Source organism: Podarcis vaucheri, assembly GCF_965113315.1.
Source record: "Podarcis vaucheri genome assembly, chromosome: 6".
In the NCBI taxonomy this organism is placed as follows: Eukaryota; Metazoa; Chordata; class Lepidosauria; order Squamata; family Lacertidae; genus Podarcis; species Podarcis vaucheri.
Window position 1 is genome coordinate 101,906,775 of NC_138764.1, and position 18,500 is coordinate 101,925,274.

General features: G+C 37.9%; 1 protein-coding gene across 4 annotated transcripts in view; it reads left to right on the forward strand.

Annotated features, from left to right (window-relative positions):
• The window catches only part of ZBTB46 (zinc finger and BTB domain containing 46), a 55,141-nt gene that overhangs the window by 17,177 nt on the left and 19,464 nt on the right, over positions 1-18,500 (forward strand). For 2 of the 4 annotated variants that reach the window (XR_014220585.1, XR_014220586.1), the window contains 4 exons: positions 5,416-5,697; positions 10,509-10,681; positions 12,740-12,791; positions 12,879-13,437. Coding sequence is in view for 2 of the 4 variants with exons in the window: in XM_082226013.1 (XP_082082139.1) it covers positions 5,416-5,697; positions 10,509-10,681; positions 12,740-12,791 (507 nt within the window). In the remaining 2 variants the exon portion in view is untranslated. The remainder of the gene's footprint in view (positions 1-5,415; positions 5,698-10,508; positions 10,682-12,739; positions 12,792-12,878; positions 13,438-18,500) is intronic. The other 2 variants (XM_082226013.1, XM_082226014.1) reach the window with 2 other exon arrangements.

Below are 18,500 nucleotides of genomic sequence, written 5' to 3' on the forward strand. Positions count from 1 at the left end.
GTGGGTACCTTTGGTGGTTCTACCTTTGTTATATCAGTTTAGATTGGTGCTTTATTATGGTGTAAGCTTCCTTCAAGGAGCTGGGCCCCAAAAGGCAACCATATAAAAATATATACATAAATTAAGAAGCACGGAAAAATACATTGTTTTCATTGGTCTCCTTAACAAAATTTGTAAGCCAATGCATAGTGCAGATTTTCTTCATATCTGTAGTTGAGAATCAAATGAAGGATTTAGCTGGCTTATTTTTAATCTTTTCAGTCTGCTTTTCAGTGCTAATATAGGCAGAAAACTATCTAAATTATTGATATGCATGAAAACAAGGATTTTTTTGAATTGCTGAAAGAGTAGCAATTATTTTTTTCCTATTGGGTCATTCACATATATTAGGGATATAGTTTTATAGGATTAAGTAAATACAAAACCACTGGGCTGTAGGATTTTGTGGTATTAAAGTCTGGCACTGTAGAGGTCAACTACCTTCACAGGAAGAATGGGAACAGTTGAAATCTGAAGAAGTGTGCATGCACACAAAAGCTTATACCCAGAACAAACTTAGTTGGTCTCTAAGGGGATACTGGACAATTTTTTATTTATTTCAACTGTGTCAGACCAAAACAGCTACCTACCTGAAAGTTTAAATATAGTTGTGTGTTAACTATTCTGCTTTTTTCTGGCATGTCCTTTCTTTCCTTTCCTTTGAATACTCAAACATTACCTAATCTATGTATTATTAAAAAGAAAGTAGATTGCTTTGGGAATTGACATCTACAAACACTCCCACCAGCACCTTTTTTGAAATGTTTTTGTATCTATAAGCTTTTGCAATATTGATTTTCAGATGACATTAGATGGTATCTGACTAAGTCATCACAGGAGCAGATCTACTGAAATCAGAGGATGTCACTTGATTTCAATGCCCTGTTCAGCATGTGACTTAGTTAAACATCACCCAGGAAGTCTGTGATTGTTAATCCACAAAAAGGAAGACCCTACTTTGGTGTGCCCATAGATGGAAGTTCATATACACGCTGTGTTCCTAGCTGGGCTTCCTGGGCAGATTTTAATGTGGATGCAGATGTTCCTTTTGAGCAGGGATTGTGGCTTTACTTTGTTGTCCTGTCACACTGTTAGTATTCAAGGAAGAGTAATGTGAACTGGGCTCTAAAGGAAACAAAAATGTAGTAGTACTAGTCAGGACAGAAAACATACTTTATTTCAGATAATAAGGTTTATTGAAGTAAACATTTTGTTAGTTTATTTTAAAAAATCAAGCCCTGCACAGGGCTGTATTTTAGTATAATGCAGTTGGCTAATTCTTACCACACAAACAGAATGCTCCTCTGAATGCCCTTGTCATATGGATGATACATTGGTGATATTATCAAGGGAACATTCTTGGGGCTGATTCGGATGTTATTTAAAGGTTTATTAACCCACTACATGGCTGTCCCTTCCACATACCGAGCCAAATGTGCAAAGCAACATTCTGCCTCCCTCCACTCCGCTGCACACATAGGCCAGAGTGAAATCTCTTGTATATTACACTATTCTCTTTTTAGTTTAGTTTAAGTTTATATTGCAGTATTAATTTTTGTTTTTAATTTGATGGCATTAAGCAGAAATATAATTTTCAGAATGGCCCATCTTAAAAAGAGAGCTTTATTTTAAGGTTATTAAATCTGAGTTTCCAGTTAATAACTGCCCTGACTCCTTACAGTACCAGATGGAGGAGGGTTTTCAATTCGTATTCCTGCCATGTCTCAGGTACAGCTCCCACAATTTAATTAAGTTTTTCATTTATCTGTGTCAACTTCTATCAGCATTGTATCAAAGTTCATGGACTTGCCCTTCTTCATATTGCAGCAGTAAATTTAATCTTGGACAGTACAGTTCTTGGTTCATCAGCTCCATGATGTGGGTGTGGAAGAAGAATGCTGAGGCAGGATAACTAAAAACAATTTTTCTGCCCAACCACCATGATAGGTTGCTGTTTACTATGTACTTGAAAACTGTTTGCCTTCTACCTGCTAAAAAAGGAGGTTGGGAGAATAGTAGTGGGGTGGTTCAGGGATTATTGAATGAAACTGATTTCTTAGATCTGGAATGTGAAATCTCAGGCCTAGAGGCCTCTCTGTTTTGCCCTCAGGATTCTCCTTAGGCTATGCCCCTCTATAGGCCACACTTTGATTGAGTGCTTTTGTCTGGTTCAGTGTGTTTGTGAACTGTGATAATGCCTCTTGGATACCTGGGAGGAGGGTGGATATGTGGTATATGTGTGTGTAGAAGCCTCAAACTTTTGCATAGCTGGAATGGAATCTCTTGTAAAAAGGTAGGATTCTCATCCATTGCTCAGCCCATTTTTGCATCTGACCCTGCCTACCACTGCTATGTGGATCTTAGAAGGTAGGCCATGAGAGCATATGGATCTTGGGCTGAACGAGGTTCTGCTTCCCTAACCTAGATCCTTTAAAAAATCTGGGTCTGGATTCAGTTAGCCTGGCGCACTCGTGGCAACCAGTACAAGGACTCCTGCTAGTGCAAGGGGGGCTCTCCCCCCCATTACGCCACCACAGCTCCCCCAAATCCTTTCTGGATGGTTAGGAGACTCAGAACTGTGCTTGGAGGGAGGAGCAGAATTGTTCCATTTGGCAAGTAGAAATGCATTAATTAACAGAACAATCAGAAGACCATGATGTGATGTTGGAGTCCTCCCCTGTTTCCCAGCCTGGTTCTAGGGCTGAGGTGGCCTTGCTTTCCTGCTGAATGACTGTCACCTCTTGGAACCAGAGCAGGCAAGAGTTTTGTTAGACCTCAGTGACTTTTGGAAATATTGAACATGATGTTATTCTGGTATGTCTGATAGCTATGGGGCTCGCCAACAATGTTTTATGTTGGTTCTGATCTCTTTTTTAAGGATACAGTGGTGCTGACAAGCTGCTTCTTGTCTCCATGGCATGCAGTTTGCAGGGTTCCAATTTGTTCCAATGCTTTTATAATCTACATGGAAACACTAGGAAGCTTTGTCTAGAGATTTGAGCTGGGCAGTCATTAGGTGTGCTGATTATATCCAGCTTCTTCTGATTCTAGGAAAGATGTTGAGATCCTGACTCATTTTCTAGGTGATTGTAGGATGAGACCTGATGATAGTTCGGTTGGTAGATCATGCGACTCTTAATCTTAGGTTTTTGGGTTTGAGCCCCAAGTTGGGCAAAAGATTCTTGCACTGGAGGGGGTTAAATCAGATGACCCTCATGCTCCCTTCCAACTCTACAATTCTATGATTCTATGAAACTAATAAAGTGAAACATAAATCGGATGAGATGGATATTCTGTTGGTTAGCAAACTTGATGATGTCAAAATTGTTGCCCAGGCTCTTCTGAATGAAATTGTGCTGAACGAGGTGTGTGTGTAGCTTGGGAGTGCTTCCAAATCTGACATTACTCCTGGATATCTCTAAGGTGACTGTGGCCAGGATTGTAGGCAAAGCTTTGGCTACATCCAGAGTATAATCTTACAAAATAACTATTGTACAACTTCACTGTCTCGCAGTTTGTTTCCAGGCCCAGTTCGCAGTACTATCTTCTTTGACCTTGAAGCTGTTTGGGGCTAAGCTAACGTTTCTAAAAGATCACCTCCTCCCATTTGAGCCCACCCACCTGCACAGTTATCAGGGGAGACTTGTTTTTTGTTCCTCCCATATCTGATGTGTGACCAGTGGTAGATGGCAGCACTCAAACTGCCCAGGAGACTTGATTAATTTCCACTCTATCTGCAAGGCTAAAACAATTATGTGGGTGTATATTTTGCATTAAAACAATTGTGTGGGTGTACTGGTTCTTGGGGAATCTGATCAATATCTTCTCTGGTATCTTACAACTGTTTAGAAGATTGCTTTTGGTTTTTCTTTTAGATTATTTTGGTGGTGATTTTTTGTTTTGTTTTTCAGAGAGAAGTAGTGTATAGATATTTAAATAAAATAAATGAATAGGGCAAGATGGGTCTAAAACAAGCTTTCTGAGGCTTCTCTATATTCCGTGCATAGTGTGTTGAGACATGCACACCATTTGAAGCATGTACTAGTCCGTTGTATTTGGTCCAAAATATATCAGCCTTTTATGATAATTGAAGAATATCTAAAAAAACAATGCTTTTACAGAATCATCTGATTTAGACTTGGTGTTCTAAATTCGTCTGAAGGTTTTCTGGAAATGAGTAAATGTGAAATTATTTCCCCCCTGAAATATCAAATTATAGTATTTCTTAAACCTACACCCACAGTTAGTTTTGCTACCATTTTGTGAACTATATAGGTTGTATCCTAAGTTACTCCTTTGTTCATGTTAAGGGAGTGATTATTTTCACCAACTCCTCCCTGCTTCATCAGCAGCCCCTGTATCATATCTCACTCACACCATTCCACCAATCCCAAGAAGCAAATTTTCAGGGGGCAGCAAAAAGAAGGGAGGAGCGAAAGCCCTGTGACCATGAACTATGTACTGTATAATATAAAAAGAAATGCAGGGTAAAAAACGTTGGTACTCATTTATGTAATTCTTAACATAGTTTCTTTTAACAATGGACCCCAAGTGGCAGCTCAGATAAAGAAAGGCCTTACTATATGGGACTTATTTCACTGATTTTCACTATGACTTTGGATGAATTTTAATGTTTTGTGGGCATGTTTAATCTGCATACATTGCCATTCAATAATCATGTATAGTATATAACAACTTGTTCTGGAAACTGTCAACATCTGCACTTAACAATTGGACAATTAAACAATCTTTAACATTTTGATACTTGATTTTTGAAAGTTGTTGCAAAACCCAAGACATGTTGCCATTCTATGTAATTGTAATCTTTATGTGAAAGAATGGAGTAACAAGCTTGTGAGAGCATACTGGTTATAGCTCCACCTCTTTCTGTAGAGATGCATGTCATTGGGAAAAGATTAATATATTCAAAGGACAATATTCATAATGTTGTGAAGTTGCGATATGTTGTTTGAATAAATTGCAACTGAGCAAGTATAAAGGGGGCATTAAGGTTCTGTTTGTCCATAATGATATTGCACTATTGAGTGCTGGTATAGAGTGTCTTCAGCAGCAGCCATATTTCCCTAGATGCTACCGCTACTATTTTAGCAGCAGGAGTGTATATTCTGCAAAATGAGTGCATAACTTTGCAAAAGTGTGTACTGCACAAATATAGCAACAGTTGTATTATAGCATCAGATGAAGGCATCATAAAACTGGGGGAAAGACAAAGTAATCTCAGCTCCTTCATTTTAAGCAGGCATATTGATTCTGATGCTGTGGAATGATGGATGGAGGAAGTGCTACAAATGTACATGTGGCTGAGAGGACTCTATTGTGATATGTTTACTAATGTTGGGTTTTTCTTCCACCTAGGTGTGGATCTGACAGGGGCAGAATCCAGCAACTCTGACAGCCGAATAGAGAGAGTGGACCTTTATGCAAATGTCGAGGAAGCACTCCTAGGAGGTGAAGCTGGTTATCTCTCTCAGCCTCTTACTCCAGAGAAGGAAGATGCGCTCCAGGCTGTAGCAGTTGCTAATCTGCGGGCAGCCCTTATGAGCAAGAACAGCTTGTTGTCCCTGAAAGCTGACATGCTGGGAGAGGAAAGTTCTCTGCTGTTCGAATACTTACCCAAAGGCACACATTCACTGTCTTGTAAGTTGCTGTTCCTTTGTACACTACTTAAAAGTTAAAAGCATTCATAAAGGAGTTATTTAAAAAAAACAGTTCTAGTCACTCTTATTTTATATCCTTGTATGGTGCATCCCAAAGTAATGCAACCTCAATTATTTTGAGTGCTATGCATATAGAGTCTTAACAAGGTGATACTTGGGCCTAGCTCCCACAAACAGCAGATAAGTGGAAAACCTATGCCTTAATTATACCATTTCATATTGCAGATGATGGGCTTGCACAGTTAAGTGTTGCTCCATACAGAAAAGTACCCTGTGTGTAGAAGAGTTATAGCCTTGCCTTCATCCTGAAATACTAGCTTTCTATTCTTAGGTATCTTCTTCATGTGAGGCAGAGTAATTCAGTTATGCAAGATCGTGATCTGAAAAGGTAGCTAGACACAGGTTTTTACTATGTTACCAGCAGATTTATGACAGGTGGCCCTTGGTCTGTCGAAAGTTGCTGGTCAGATAGTGGCATTTGTAAGTAGATTATAATTGGAATCTGCTCCCTATCAGCCTCATGAAGGGTAATTTTAAATTGACAAGCATATATACACATGATTTGTAGAGGGGTGAGGTGAGAGGAAAGTGAAATGCAAGAAGAAGAAATAGAAAGCAGAACAGTTGAAAGTAGAACCTGAAAGCAAAACAGACAATAAGGCAACATTGATGAAGAATTGGTAAGCTAATTCACACATCCCACTGGAGTTTTCTTTAGCTCCCTTGTTGAAGTATGGCCCCCTTAAGATCACTTAGAGTGCTCTGATTGATTGACATCTATTAATTTTGGGATATTAACATTCTGAACACAGTTATGTCCACTTATTTGTTTTGTGTAGCCACTGATCTACATAGAATGCAGAAGGGCAGTGCTGACAACAAATGACATATATTAAAGCTTGTGCCTTAATAAATTTGTAGTGGTTAAGGTGCCACAAGACTTATTTGTTTTTACTTAATAATGTGAATCCATAATCTAGGCTATGAATCTAGGATGGTTGGCAGTTTTTATTGGTGTGTTGCTGCTCATCTTGTTAGCCAATCAAATGCATACTTGTTTACCAAGCAGATAGGAAAAGGCATCCCTTTTTAAAGCCTTGCTCCATAATAAATCCTCTTGATATAGGATCAAAAACTAACAGATGGGGCTAAAGACACAATTAAGATGACTGTGTGTTCAGTATTTCCGAAATGACAGATACATAAGGTCTTAAGTAAACATCATTTAATTTCTTTCACTATGGTACAAGTTTGGAGGTGGCAAAGAAGACAGCATGTGTGGGCCAAAAACACAGGGTGCTTGTTATCCAGCTAAGTCACACTCAGTCATGAAACAACTTCACTGTATTGATTGTATAGTTGTGCTCCCTGAATTTCACTTCTGCTGAATTGCATGTTCTGCCGTTATCATGGGAATGGGGAGAGAGATGAGGTAACCTAAATGGGATATCAAATGCAACTAAGCCCCCCACCAATATATATTCAGCAGGAACTGTTGCCTAGCACAAATAGGGTAAAACTGTCAGTTTTTGTTTTGTAGCTTTGAGACTACCTTGTGGCAGGCAGAATAACACTGTGATCTCGTCTCATTTGAAGTGTTTCTCAAGTGTTTATTGCATTGTAGATTCATTGAGTATGCTGAGCAACTTTTTATTTGTATTTCTCTTGCAATCCCAGCATTTTAAATGTTTCCTGCTGCTTTGATATGACCACTCAGGAACTTGATGTGGAAAGGATGCCATGGCAGTGCTTTAGTTTGTGACGCAATGGAAAGCAAAATGTAGAACTTGAACCTTTGACGTAGAAGGGATAAATATATGGGTTTCTTGATATTGGTGCCACAAATAAACTAAGAAGGTATTTGGCAGATATTTTTGTTTAATATTAGAAGAAGAAAAAGTGTTGGGTGGTTTTTATTTTATTGATTCATGGTCTCTGACGAGTACTGTTGCACTCATGTCTTGCATGTGAGTTTTCTATAGACATCTGATTCGCCACTGTGAGCACACACTTGTAGAATGGATAGATAGGCCCTTGGCCTGATCTAGCAGGGTTCTCTGAATATTCTTGAAAACAGGTAAAACTTAACGCAATGATATCTTGAGTAATGTTTGAGTTTTGCTTATTTGCTGAAATTTAATATGCTGAAATTGTATATATTTTGATAATTTAATCCACTGGAACACATTAAGGTTGCAATCATAAGTAACTATGAGTAACTCAGTGAAATTTGCTTCCAAGTACATATGCAGTGAATCCAAGCTCATCTCTTGTATTTTTTAGATTTATTTTTATTTATGTATTTTATAGAAACATTCCAAAACTTTGAAACAGTAAATGAACACCTCCACTACCCAAAAACCTGATTTTTTAAAAACGTCTCTTGTAAGAGGGCAACAGAAAAGAGGCTTTGAACTATTTCAAAAATACTTTGCTATTTATCAGTTGACGTAGTCTTTGGAGACTCCTCTCCAGATGCGTCCATCAATTGAGGTACAGTGAGTGGCGACCAGGAAGAGCCTTCTCAGGGATAGCGCCTTGATGGAATGAGACTTACCTTGCACCTACGCTTTTTTGGTGTCAGTTTAATTTCCCAGGCTTTAAAAACTATTTCATCCCTAACTGATTTGATCTGATGCTGCCATTACCTCCTGCATTTAATTCTGCTGTATTGTGTATTTTTTGTAAGTCAGATTCTGTTTGGAAGGCAGTATGTACATTAAAATAAGATTTCCTTACCTCCTCTAGGAGGAGGTCCAACAGTTTTGGGGCTTTTGCAAACAAAAGGCTTGTATTTAGAATAGGTTTCTACTAACTAGGGCAATTAAACACTTGAGGGACTTCAAAATATTAAACTTTAATGATGTCATTGTTTTATAGTGGAATCTGTGTAATGATATTTAGGTATTTATCAATCATTTTAATAATAAAAAAATATCATTGGGACTTTATGGGAAGTCAGCAGTGGGCCCAGTATTTGATAACATGACATGAAAAAGCATTATTAAAATAAGCAAATAAATTAAAAGCACCAAAATAAGTTCTTTATATGAGGCTGAAAGTGAAATGTGTCATATTACTTTCAAATCAATGTATTTGCAATACACTATTCAAGATTAAAACATGTGGAAATTACATGTCTGGAAACCTTTTGAAATAATATATATAATCTGCTGTGAACCCAAGGAATAGAGTGTAAGACTTTAAACCTTTGTTACTTCATCCTTTCTGAGTAGCTTTTCAGTGGAATGAATAATCTTGTGTATAAACTGGGTGTTTGGATGAATGTGATATGGAAACACAGTTGCTAATCCTTTGGCTCAGATGTGCTCTTAAACATTTTCTCTCTTATTATTTATGATAGCGTTTTGATATGTCTTAAGTTTAGTACCTCGTTATTTTTTATGTCATCTCAAACTATTTATAGTAGCAACTTATGCATCAGGTTACATGTACATTTGACCTTAGGTTTTATAAATCAAGTGACATTCAATGCATAAAAACCTTCAAAAGCTAAAGAAAAATGTGTTGTGGTCATTTTTCAAAAGTACTTTTTATAGAACATGTTTCTTGCTATACATTAATTTTAACAAGATTTAGAACATATATATTCTGTTGCTCTGATACTGCTATTTCATTCTATGCCTTCAATAGGATTGTGCTTCTTTCTTGCTTTTGCAGTTCAGGATAAAAGTTCTTTATAACCACCATTTATAATCAGAATTTAAATAGTTTTGTGGTGTGTGTATAATGCTATCATCACACAATTTATTTTGATACATACACAGTTTTCTAAATACATTATTGGTAAGAAAAGGTTCAATTAACCAGTTAATCATACCATAGTACTGGTCTGGTAGCCTCACACAGGTTCCTCTGTGTTACTCACCTTATTGCTACCATTTCAAGTCTTGGGATTAGGCTGTTAAGTCTAGTATTTCGTAATAATCAGTGTTCTATCATGTATGTTTAACTTAAATTCTGCAAATATTTGAAAATAAATTGCTACACTTAACTTCACTTTTTGTGTGAATAGTGATGTCTTGTGTCCCCAGCATATTGTACTACAGTGCCTTCAACACAAAAATATACAGTATTTGTACCTTGTGGATTTGATCGTGAGATTATGTTTGAGGCTGTAATTCATTAGTGGTCCCAGAACTCTGTGAATTAACTCAGAAAAAATAAGACTTTTCGTACCATAATGCATTTTTTGTGTGGGCTATGTTTAAGCTGGATGTGTGTTGTTTTGTATTACTTTCCCTAACAGCAACAGTGCTAGTTATGACTAACTTAAACAGGCTAGTGAGTCATTATTAGAGTCTGATGTGTGCATGGGTCTCCCACTGCTGGCTGCAGCAGAGCTCCATAAATTCCTTTTCTGATTGCATAATTGCTAACGAGATGACTATTATGACAGTAAGAACAACCTAGTCCTTTTTATGTTTAAAATAATTATTTGAAGTTTTAAAGAAATGGCAATGAATTAGACACATACAAATATCGGATCATTGTATCTTTTGAAAGTTGTTCTCATTTTTGTGCTGCCTTGTGTTCTTTTTCTTGTTTTGACTTCCTTTAGTGACCATTATGCTGCTGTGTGATATAATTCCCACCACACTTTTGGGTGGGGAGGCTATTTAAAACAGTCAATGGGCCTGGAGTCTCTGTGGCACATCGTTCACTCCCACTGACAGAAGATTAAGCTACAGCTGTTCATTCCCTGCCTTTTGTAAAACCACCAGCTGGTGCTAGTTCATGTGGGTGAGACTCGTTTCCTGTGTTCCTCAGGGTCTGGCACCAACTTGAATCGTTCAAGGGGTGAATGTGATGGCAAAGTGGAAGCATCAACTCCTCCTCTACTGCCTTCATCACACCTTGTCACTCAGAGCCCCACTACCATCACCCCTTCTTCTGGTGAAATATCACCAGATACTGTGAAAAGAGTGATGCCTTCAACTCAGGTAATATTATAGTTATCTGGGGGTAATGCTAGTTTTTAAGTGTTATAAAACTTACAACTGAAATTGTGTCATCGTGCTCAGTTTGCTATTCTTAATGTATCTTAGAATTTGGAATTATTCAAATTTGTAACAGACCTAGGCTATTTGTAGTGTCCGTAATGTGGTACTCTCCTTTACCTTTTCTGTTTTGTGAAATTCTATCAAAATACAAAAAATGCACAGAGTAATTTGTTCCTTCTGTTCCAAACAGCAGTATGTTTATGGAAATATGTAATACTAACTCTTGCAACACACTAATTGGTTTTGATCTTCAGATCCCTATATTATAGAAATACTTTCCTGAACTTTTAAAAGGAAACATAAAGGCTGGACTAGAAAAAATACTTCAGTCTAGCAACCAGAATCAAGCATGTACAGAATTGAGAGCTTCCTAAGGACCATTTATCCACTGTTTAAAAACTTGGGCAATAATTATTCTAAATATCAAAAAGCATGGCAGGAATAATTATTCTTCCTGTAAATGTATCTGGTCTTGTAAAATATATCATTTATTATTATTATTATTAGTTAAACAACTGTTTCCCTGATTTTAAAAAGTGAAAGAAAACTCATCATCACAGACAACTTGATGAAAGTATTCAGTAGTAATTACATCTCCACGCCACCTCAACTAAATCACCCATTATGTCTCATAGGGAAGTACTGTGTAGCATACAAGTAATATTATGCAAATAACTCAAAACTTGAAAATATCCAGTAATTAATCCTTTTAAATTAAACAATACTAAAATGTAGTTAAGGGTGGGGATGGATAAAGGAAACTGGAGCAGATAGTTCTGGTCGGGGATAGTTAAATATTTTTTTTGGAAGTGCCAGAATTTAACAGTTTGGTGCTAAGGATCAATTAATGTTGGTATACAAATTGCCCTTCTGGGTCTCACTTAACAAGGTCTCTCATAAGATATCATGGCCTACTTCTTGGCTTCATAGCCTTTCCTTCATGGTAGTGCTTCAAAATAGAAAAGTATATGCTCGCCTGGCACCATCATTCTATATCATTCTATCATTCTATATTCTAGGCACCAAGCAGTTACTTTCCTCTTTAACCAGGTCTTTAGCCTCTACAGTCATACCTCAGGATGAATATGCTTCGGGTTAGGCAAATTCGGGTTGCGCTCCGCGGCGACCCAGAAGTAACGGAGTGTGTTACTTTTGGGCTTCGCCGCGCACGCATACGCAGACCGTCAAAATGATGTAATGCGCATGCGCAGAAGCGCCAAAATGTGAGACGCGCAGACATGGGTTACATTTGCTTCGAGATGCTCCGGAATGGATCCTGTTCGCATCCTGAGGTACCACTGTAACTATCTTTGGCCTCTTAGGGTGGGTGGGGTGTTTTAAATGCATTTTAAATGTCTTAATGCTTTTTTGTGCATCTAAGTGGGTTTTTGTTTGTAAATTGCTTTGAGTTATCTTTGGCAAGAAAAAGCAACCAATAAATGTAATAAATAATGATGATGATGATGACATGGCATACCTGTGAAGCTCTCATTTCTGTACAGAATCTACTGAACACAGATTTTTTGAGATCACAAAATGAACAAATATACAGATACTTAACAGTTCTTATTACAGTGGTGCCCCGCAAGACGAATGCCTCGCAAGACAAAAAACTCGCTAGACGAAAGGTTTTTTCATTCGCGATTTGCCTCGCAAGACGAATTCCCCTATGGGCTTGCTTCGCAAGACGAAAACGTCTTGCGACTTTGTTAAACCGTTTAAACCGTGCTTCGCAAGAAGAAAAATTCGCTAGACAGCAAAAATTGCGGAACGAATTAATTTCGTCTTGCGGGGCACCACTGTAGCAGTTTGGGTATATATTGGTTATATATTTTGAGCATACTTTTAGGTATGAAATGAAACATTGATTTAACTAAATATTTGTAATGAAGATTTGCAGAAGGAGCAGAATTACAGCGAGTTTTAGTAATTTACAGGTGTTAAAGTACTTGATGTTCTCTGTGTGATCATTAACATGATTGCACTTTACTTTTGCAGGTCACCTATGATGGATTTCTAACACTGTGGCAGTTAGATAGTTCTGAAACAGGTAAATGGAAAGAAGGAAGACTGTATATTAATGATTCAAAGTATAAAACTTAAAATTTAATTTTTTGCATTTCCTTTTTTTTTTTAGATATAAATGCATCACAATCTGAAGATGTGGACTTAGTCCACAAGGGTTTGTTCTTGGATTCTTCTGGCCACAAGAGGCTGAGCTGTGCTTTCTGCAGAAGATTTTTTGAATGTGTGGAAAAGCTGAAGGAACACATTAAGGAACACACATTCCCCATGATTGTCCCTTTTGATGTAGTGGACTACTCTAGGCCAGTACTGGCTAACCTTTCTGAGCACATATCTCCAGGGCAGTTTGCCCGTTTCCAGTGTCCAAAGTGTCCTGCTAGCTTCACACTAAAATCCAACATGGATCGTCATGAAAAAACAATCCACTTCAACAGGAAGAAGATGCAATGCCCTTGCTGCCTGAAACTGTTCCGAGACAAGACAGACTTAAACCGGCATCTTATGTCTGTGCACTCCAGCGAACGTTCGTTTATGTGTCTTTTTTGTGGCAAGGGCTTTGGTACCCAGAAAAACCTCAGTACTCATATGAAAGTTTGCTATCTGGGTTCTACACAGCCAGTATCTGAAGAGTTTCTGAATCGTATTGATCAAAATCAGGAATCTGATGATGAGTAAGAAAACTGTTGGGCAATGGAGAGAGTGAGATTAAACTCTTAGAAGTGTATTTCTTAGCTTCTTGACTGAGTAGTGCATTCTGCTTTGTCAGCAGTCTCAGTGCTCAGTACAGTGTGAATGCTGAATCAATGGCCAGGTAATGAAAGAAAGTTGTAAACCTCTTTATCCCCAGGTCCTATGGTCAGGATTCAAAGAGACATAAATCTAGGAGATGCTTCAGACTTAAAGAACAAATATAATTTTGTTATTCAGCAGTAATAATCTTAAGAGAAAATGTTAAAGAAAACATTTTTGTAGTCTAAACAAGATTATTCTTACAGACAGCATCCCATAGTCCCAGGGTAGTTCTGCCTGAGTTGCAGTGTCTTCTGGGTAGATATTCACTTTTAGATTTTAACAGTAGGTTCAAAGGATCAAAAGGTTTTCCATTCATTTTCTCAGCACATTATTTATTAAAAACATTTCTCTACCTCCTCCCCACATTATCTGAATGCAGTATACAGCAATATTAAAATATATATTCAAAAATACAGGGAGAAAATGCAACTGAATTAGTAGGATAGAGTTATAATGTACTTGGATCAACCACCAGCAAAGTTCTGGCAGCACAGATGTGGTAGAACATTCTGCCTTGCATGCAGAAGGCCTCTGGCTCAATCTGCAGTATCTCTGGGTAGGGCTGGATGAAACCCCTGCCTGAGATCCTGGAGAATTGCTGCTAGTCGGTTTAGACAACACTGAGCTAGATGAACCAAAGATGTGACAATGTGAGGCAGTTTCCTATGTTTTTAAAAGGCATCTTTTAAATGCCTTTTTAAAAAAGCAGGATTGATGTCACCTGCTGCTGCAGCCTGCTGGATTGGTTGCACAATTCAAATATCGGCAAATGAGTATCACATTCAAATGATGTGTCATGCAGTGATCAAGAGTAAATGTTTTGTGATATGCAGATTTCATGTTTATTGTAGCAGATTAAGAATGCATTATGCCTTTAAAAAAAACACAGTTATCTCATTTGCATAACTTAGAGAAGCAGGACTTAAAGGAGCATCCCTTTTCTTGACTCCTAGCTTCACACCTGTATATATGAGGATGTATATGAAGGGTGGAATGCTAGAAAGAGTAAAGTGGGGAGACCAAAAACAAAGACCAGCATCCCCTGAAATTAATTGTGATGTCAGGTGATTGATAGGTGTCATCTTTGGCCTGCCAGGGGTCAAGAAGATAGTGATCTGGCCCACTAGCCAAAAGAGGTTCCCCACCCCTGTACTAAATGGGCCACAGTATTTTCAAATACCTTCACCATCTGTGAATTGTATTTAGTTGTAATGAGGGTTGTAATACAGCTAGATGAAAGTGGATTTGGACAGTTAGCTCCCATAGAAATACTTCAAAAATGTAAAAACAACAACAACCCAATTTCTCTGTTTCTTCAATCGGGTAGGCTACACTTCTTTTGAATCCTAGAAATCAGGACAGTATAAATGAGAGACAGCCATGAAAATACTAACTTGTTTTTGGTGTAGCTAAAAGATGGACCTGGGTACCGAACCACCTTGTGATAACAAGCACAAATCTTGGGCCATCTAGAGCACACCTAAAACTGAAAACTTGCCAGCGGGTGTTATGATCCAAGGAGAAATGTTTCTCATTAATAGTTGCTTGAGAGGAATATTATATAGAAGCTTGGAGGAGGTGTCCAGAAATGGCCTGAAGACTAATAGTGAATAACTGGTGGGTAGAAAAGGGAAGCCCCCAAAGGAAAAATGATTTTGAACATTACTTATCTATATATTCCCATTCTCCTTGTGAAAAGAACTACAACTTGCTCCACAATATAAGATTTTTAGTCTTCAGGACAAAGGTATTTAGAATTTATTAAACTAGTTTCCCATCTTTGTCTATTGTTGGTGCCAGTTCTCCTTTAATGGCTGTATAAAAATATTTCAAGGTGCTTCAATATTTTTTGTTCAGTGTTCAAAAGGAAGGCAGGCATTCATTTCTCATGATAATAAGAATCCTGTCCTCCTTAGGCTATGTTATTTCCAATTACAATTCTGGAATTCTTTTAACTTAAAATTATTGCCTGTTCTCTGCTTGATTATTAGCTTACTGACTTTGCTTTGAACAACTGTAGAGGCCTCTCCCCCTAATGTTGTTTTTTGTTATGCTGCTGCTGCTGCTGTTGTTGGTTTTGCTTTTCATTTTTTGTTGGTCCCGTAAAAATGTCCTCTAGTAAAATCATTTTAAAAGTACTTTTCACACCCTAGTCTTGTTAGGAAGTCCTGCTCTTGGGGAAAGTCGTCATTTTCTTTCTTGCTGCCTGTCAGCTTATGTCTTCCTCTTTTGTTTCTCCTCTTGGAGAACAGACCTACAGATATGTTAAGAACCAAATCCCTATCATTTGTAGAACAGAATATTGAGCAAAAGTGTATGATATGTGCATAGAAGCCCCAGTGATTGGTAGAAGTGACTTCTAGTTTCACCTACCTTAGTCTTAGCTTCAGGTGCAAACTGACTACCAAGGAGATAAGTTACTACTGATTCCTCAAAATTGGTTTCTAGAGCTTCCTTAATCTCTCCAGTCCAGAGATTATGTTGGGTGACACTAAAAATACAATTTCTTGCTGGGGGTGGGGGGCAAAAATCCAAAGCCAGTTGGGGGAAAAACTGTATTTGGAACTTTTGCCTTTTGAATAACAAACCCCTTCTAAACTCTCTTGCCATCTCTTTCTTGACTAGCAAAAATTTGTGTTTGGCAGGGCATGAGCGTGCAAGCAAATACTTTTTCTCTTCCAATTAGCACAACTAACCTGCCATTTTACCGTCTGGCAACTGCTGAATAATTTACTTTGCTCTTTGACAAACAGTAGGTCATGAGAGAAGAAAGCACAGCAGGGCAGACAGAGATCAGCACACAGGAGTTGAGAGGGGAAAAAGGGAAAGCTCTGTGTCTCTGAAGGAATAGCTCTTTTTTATTTGCTTGCATGATGCTTATTTTTTGCTGGTAAGGAGACAATGTACAGTATAAGGTGTTGAGGCTCAAACAGAATAGCTACCCATGAAAGTCTCCTGCGTGTATCCCACTGAATGCAGCACATCTTGGATGTGTGTAAAATGTTCCTAATGGGTAGTTCCTACTAGGATTTAGTGTCCTCAAAAGACTGGGTGGCCATTCCATGTACTCAATCCAGACAGGAGCAGTAGAGGTAATATTTGCATTATGACCACCACCATCAAAAAAATCATAAATCTGTGAGCTGGCTTTCTGTGGTTCAGTGTTAAACAATACTAAACAAAACAAAGATACAGAAATGGCAGGTTGCTGCCTAAAGATTCAGCATAGTATATACCCAGAATAAAAGACTTTAGGTGGCATCAGAACATAGAAACTTTTGGAAAGTGGCAAACACCATCTTGTCTTAACAGTGCCCTGACTGATGACCGTTCAGACGCTACATACTGAATTATGACCCCCTAACAGCCACACACACACACACCCGGCCAACTAGTCTTTTTTAAAGCAAGAAGCTTGTTGGAATAAGCTGAAATTCAGAAGCTAGCTGAGTTTTTCATTAATTCTAAGAAGGGTATTATGATACTGTTTCATTTAGATTGACACTACTTGGTTTTGTTGTCTTCGTTATTTATTAGTCACTTTTCTCAGAAAAAAGAACAAGTGACTTCCAAAGAACAAGTATAAAAACAGAATAAAACAATCTTAAGTACACAAGTATTATATATGTGTAGATCGAACTCAATCCCTCCCGCACTAAAAGATAAGCAGGAAATTAAGATTTAAAAGCCTGGGAGATAATGATGGTGCCAGGCATGCCTCCCTGGGGAGAGAATTCTGTAAACAGGGAGCCCACCATTCTGAAGGCCTGTTCTTACGTGTATAATAAAACTCTGCCTATCTATAGTGAACCAAATAATCACTAGCCATCCTGCTTCCTCTTAAAGACTGTCATGTTATAAACTGAATCCATTGCTTGAATTTATAATCCCGTTTATGAAAAATATTCAGTGTATAGCAGACAGTGTATTGATACAGTAGACTTGTTAATTTGTGTTTGATGATTGGTGTGTTCATTTTATACTAGAAGATTGGGTGAATTTTTATGATGTATATGATTGTAGGCATTACTCTATTGCAGGCATAGGCAAACTCGTCCCTCCAGACGTTTTGGGACTACAACTCCCATGATCCCTAGCTAACAGGACCAGTGGTCAGGGATGATGGGAATTGTAGTCCCAAAACATCTGGAGGGCCGAGTTTGCCTATGCCTGCTCTATTGGAAAGGTTAGCTAAGGGGAGTCATTGAACAAGTACAAGTAATTTGAGCATACCATCACCCTGGAATTGTTTCCTTGTGTTTCCACTGTATCATTGAGATTATAGGGGGAAAGTGCTATTTCACAGCAGCAAATCCAATGGAATTTATTCCATGCTTTGCTCAGTCAGTTAAGCAGGTGTGCATTAAGGGCAGCAGCATAGTGAACATTCCTGCTCCATTATACGTTATAATAAATGTATATTTTAAAACATCTTAACATTTAGTTCTGCTATGGTCCTGATTGTGCAAATCAAATTTAATTGATTAGGGCTGTGCTGTTAGGCCCTCTTGAGGATAAAGGAGGCAATTTTAACCTTCTGAGAGTGGTCATGTTGCAAAATGAAGTAAAAGTTTATTATTACTGGTAGTAAGAAACTTGCGTGAGTAGTAAGTAGGGCTTCAGTCCTAATCCATTTACCTGAGAATCGGCCCCAATAGTGCTTACTTATGAGTATACGTGGTTAGGGTTGTACTTTAAATTGTAATAAAGCTCCAATCTAGTGTGCTACAATTATTCTACCAAAGAGGTTTTCTATTTTTAAAAAAGTAAAGCCATAAAAAGTACCTCAGAAACAATACTTGAACTTATAAGAACACTGTATGTTTTGATAACAATAACACTTTTAAGATGCAAAAGTATGCATTTTGTGTGAGTGAATGAATGAATGAATATATTTGCAAAGTGAATGATTTCTGAAACCTTTTAAAGGTTAACAGCGTTA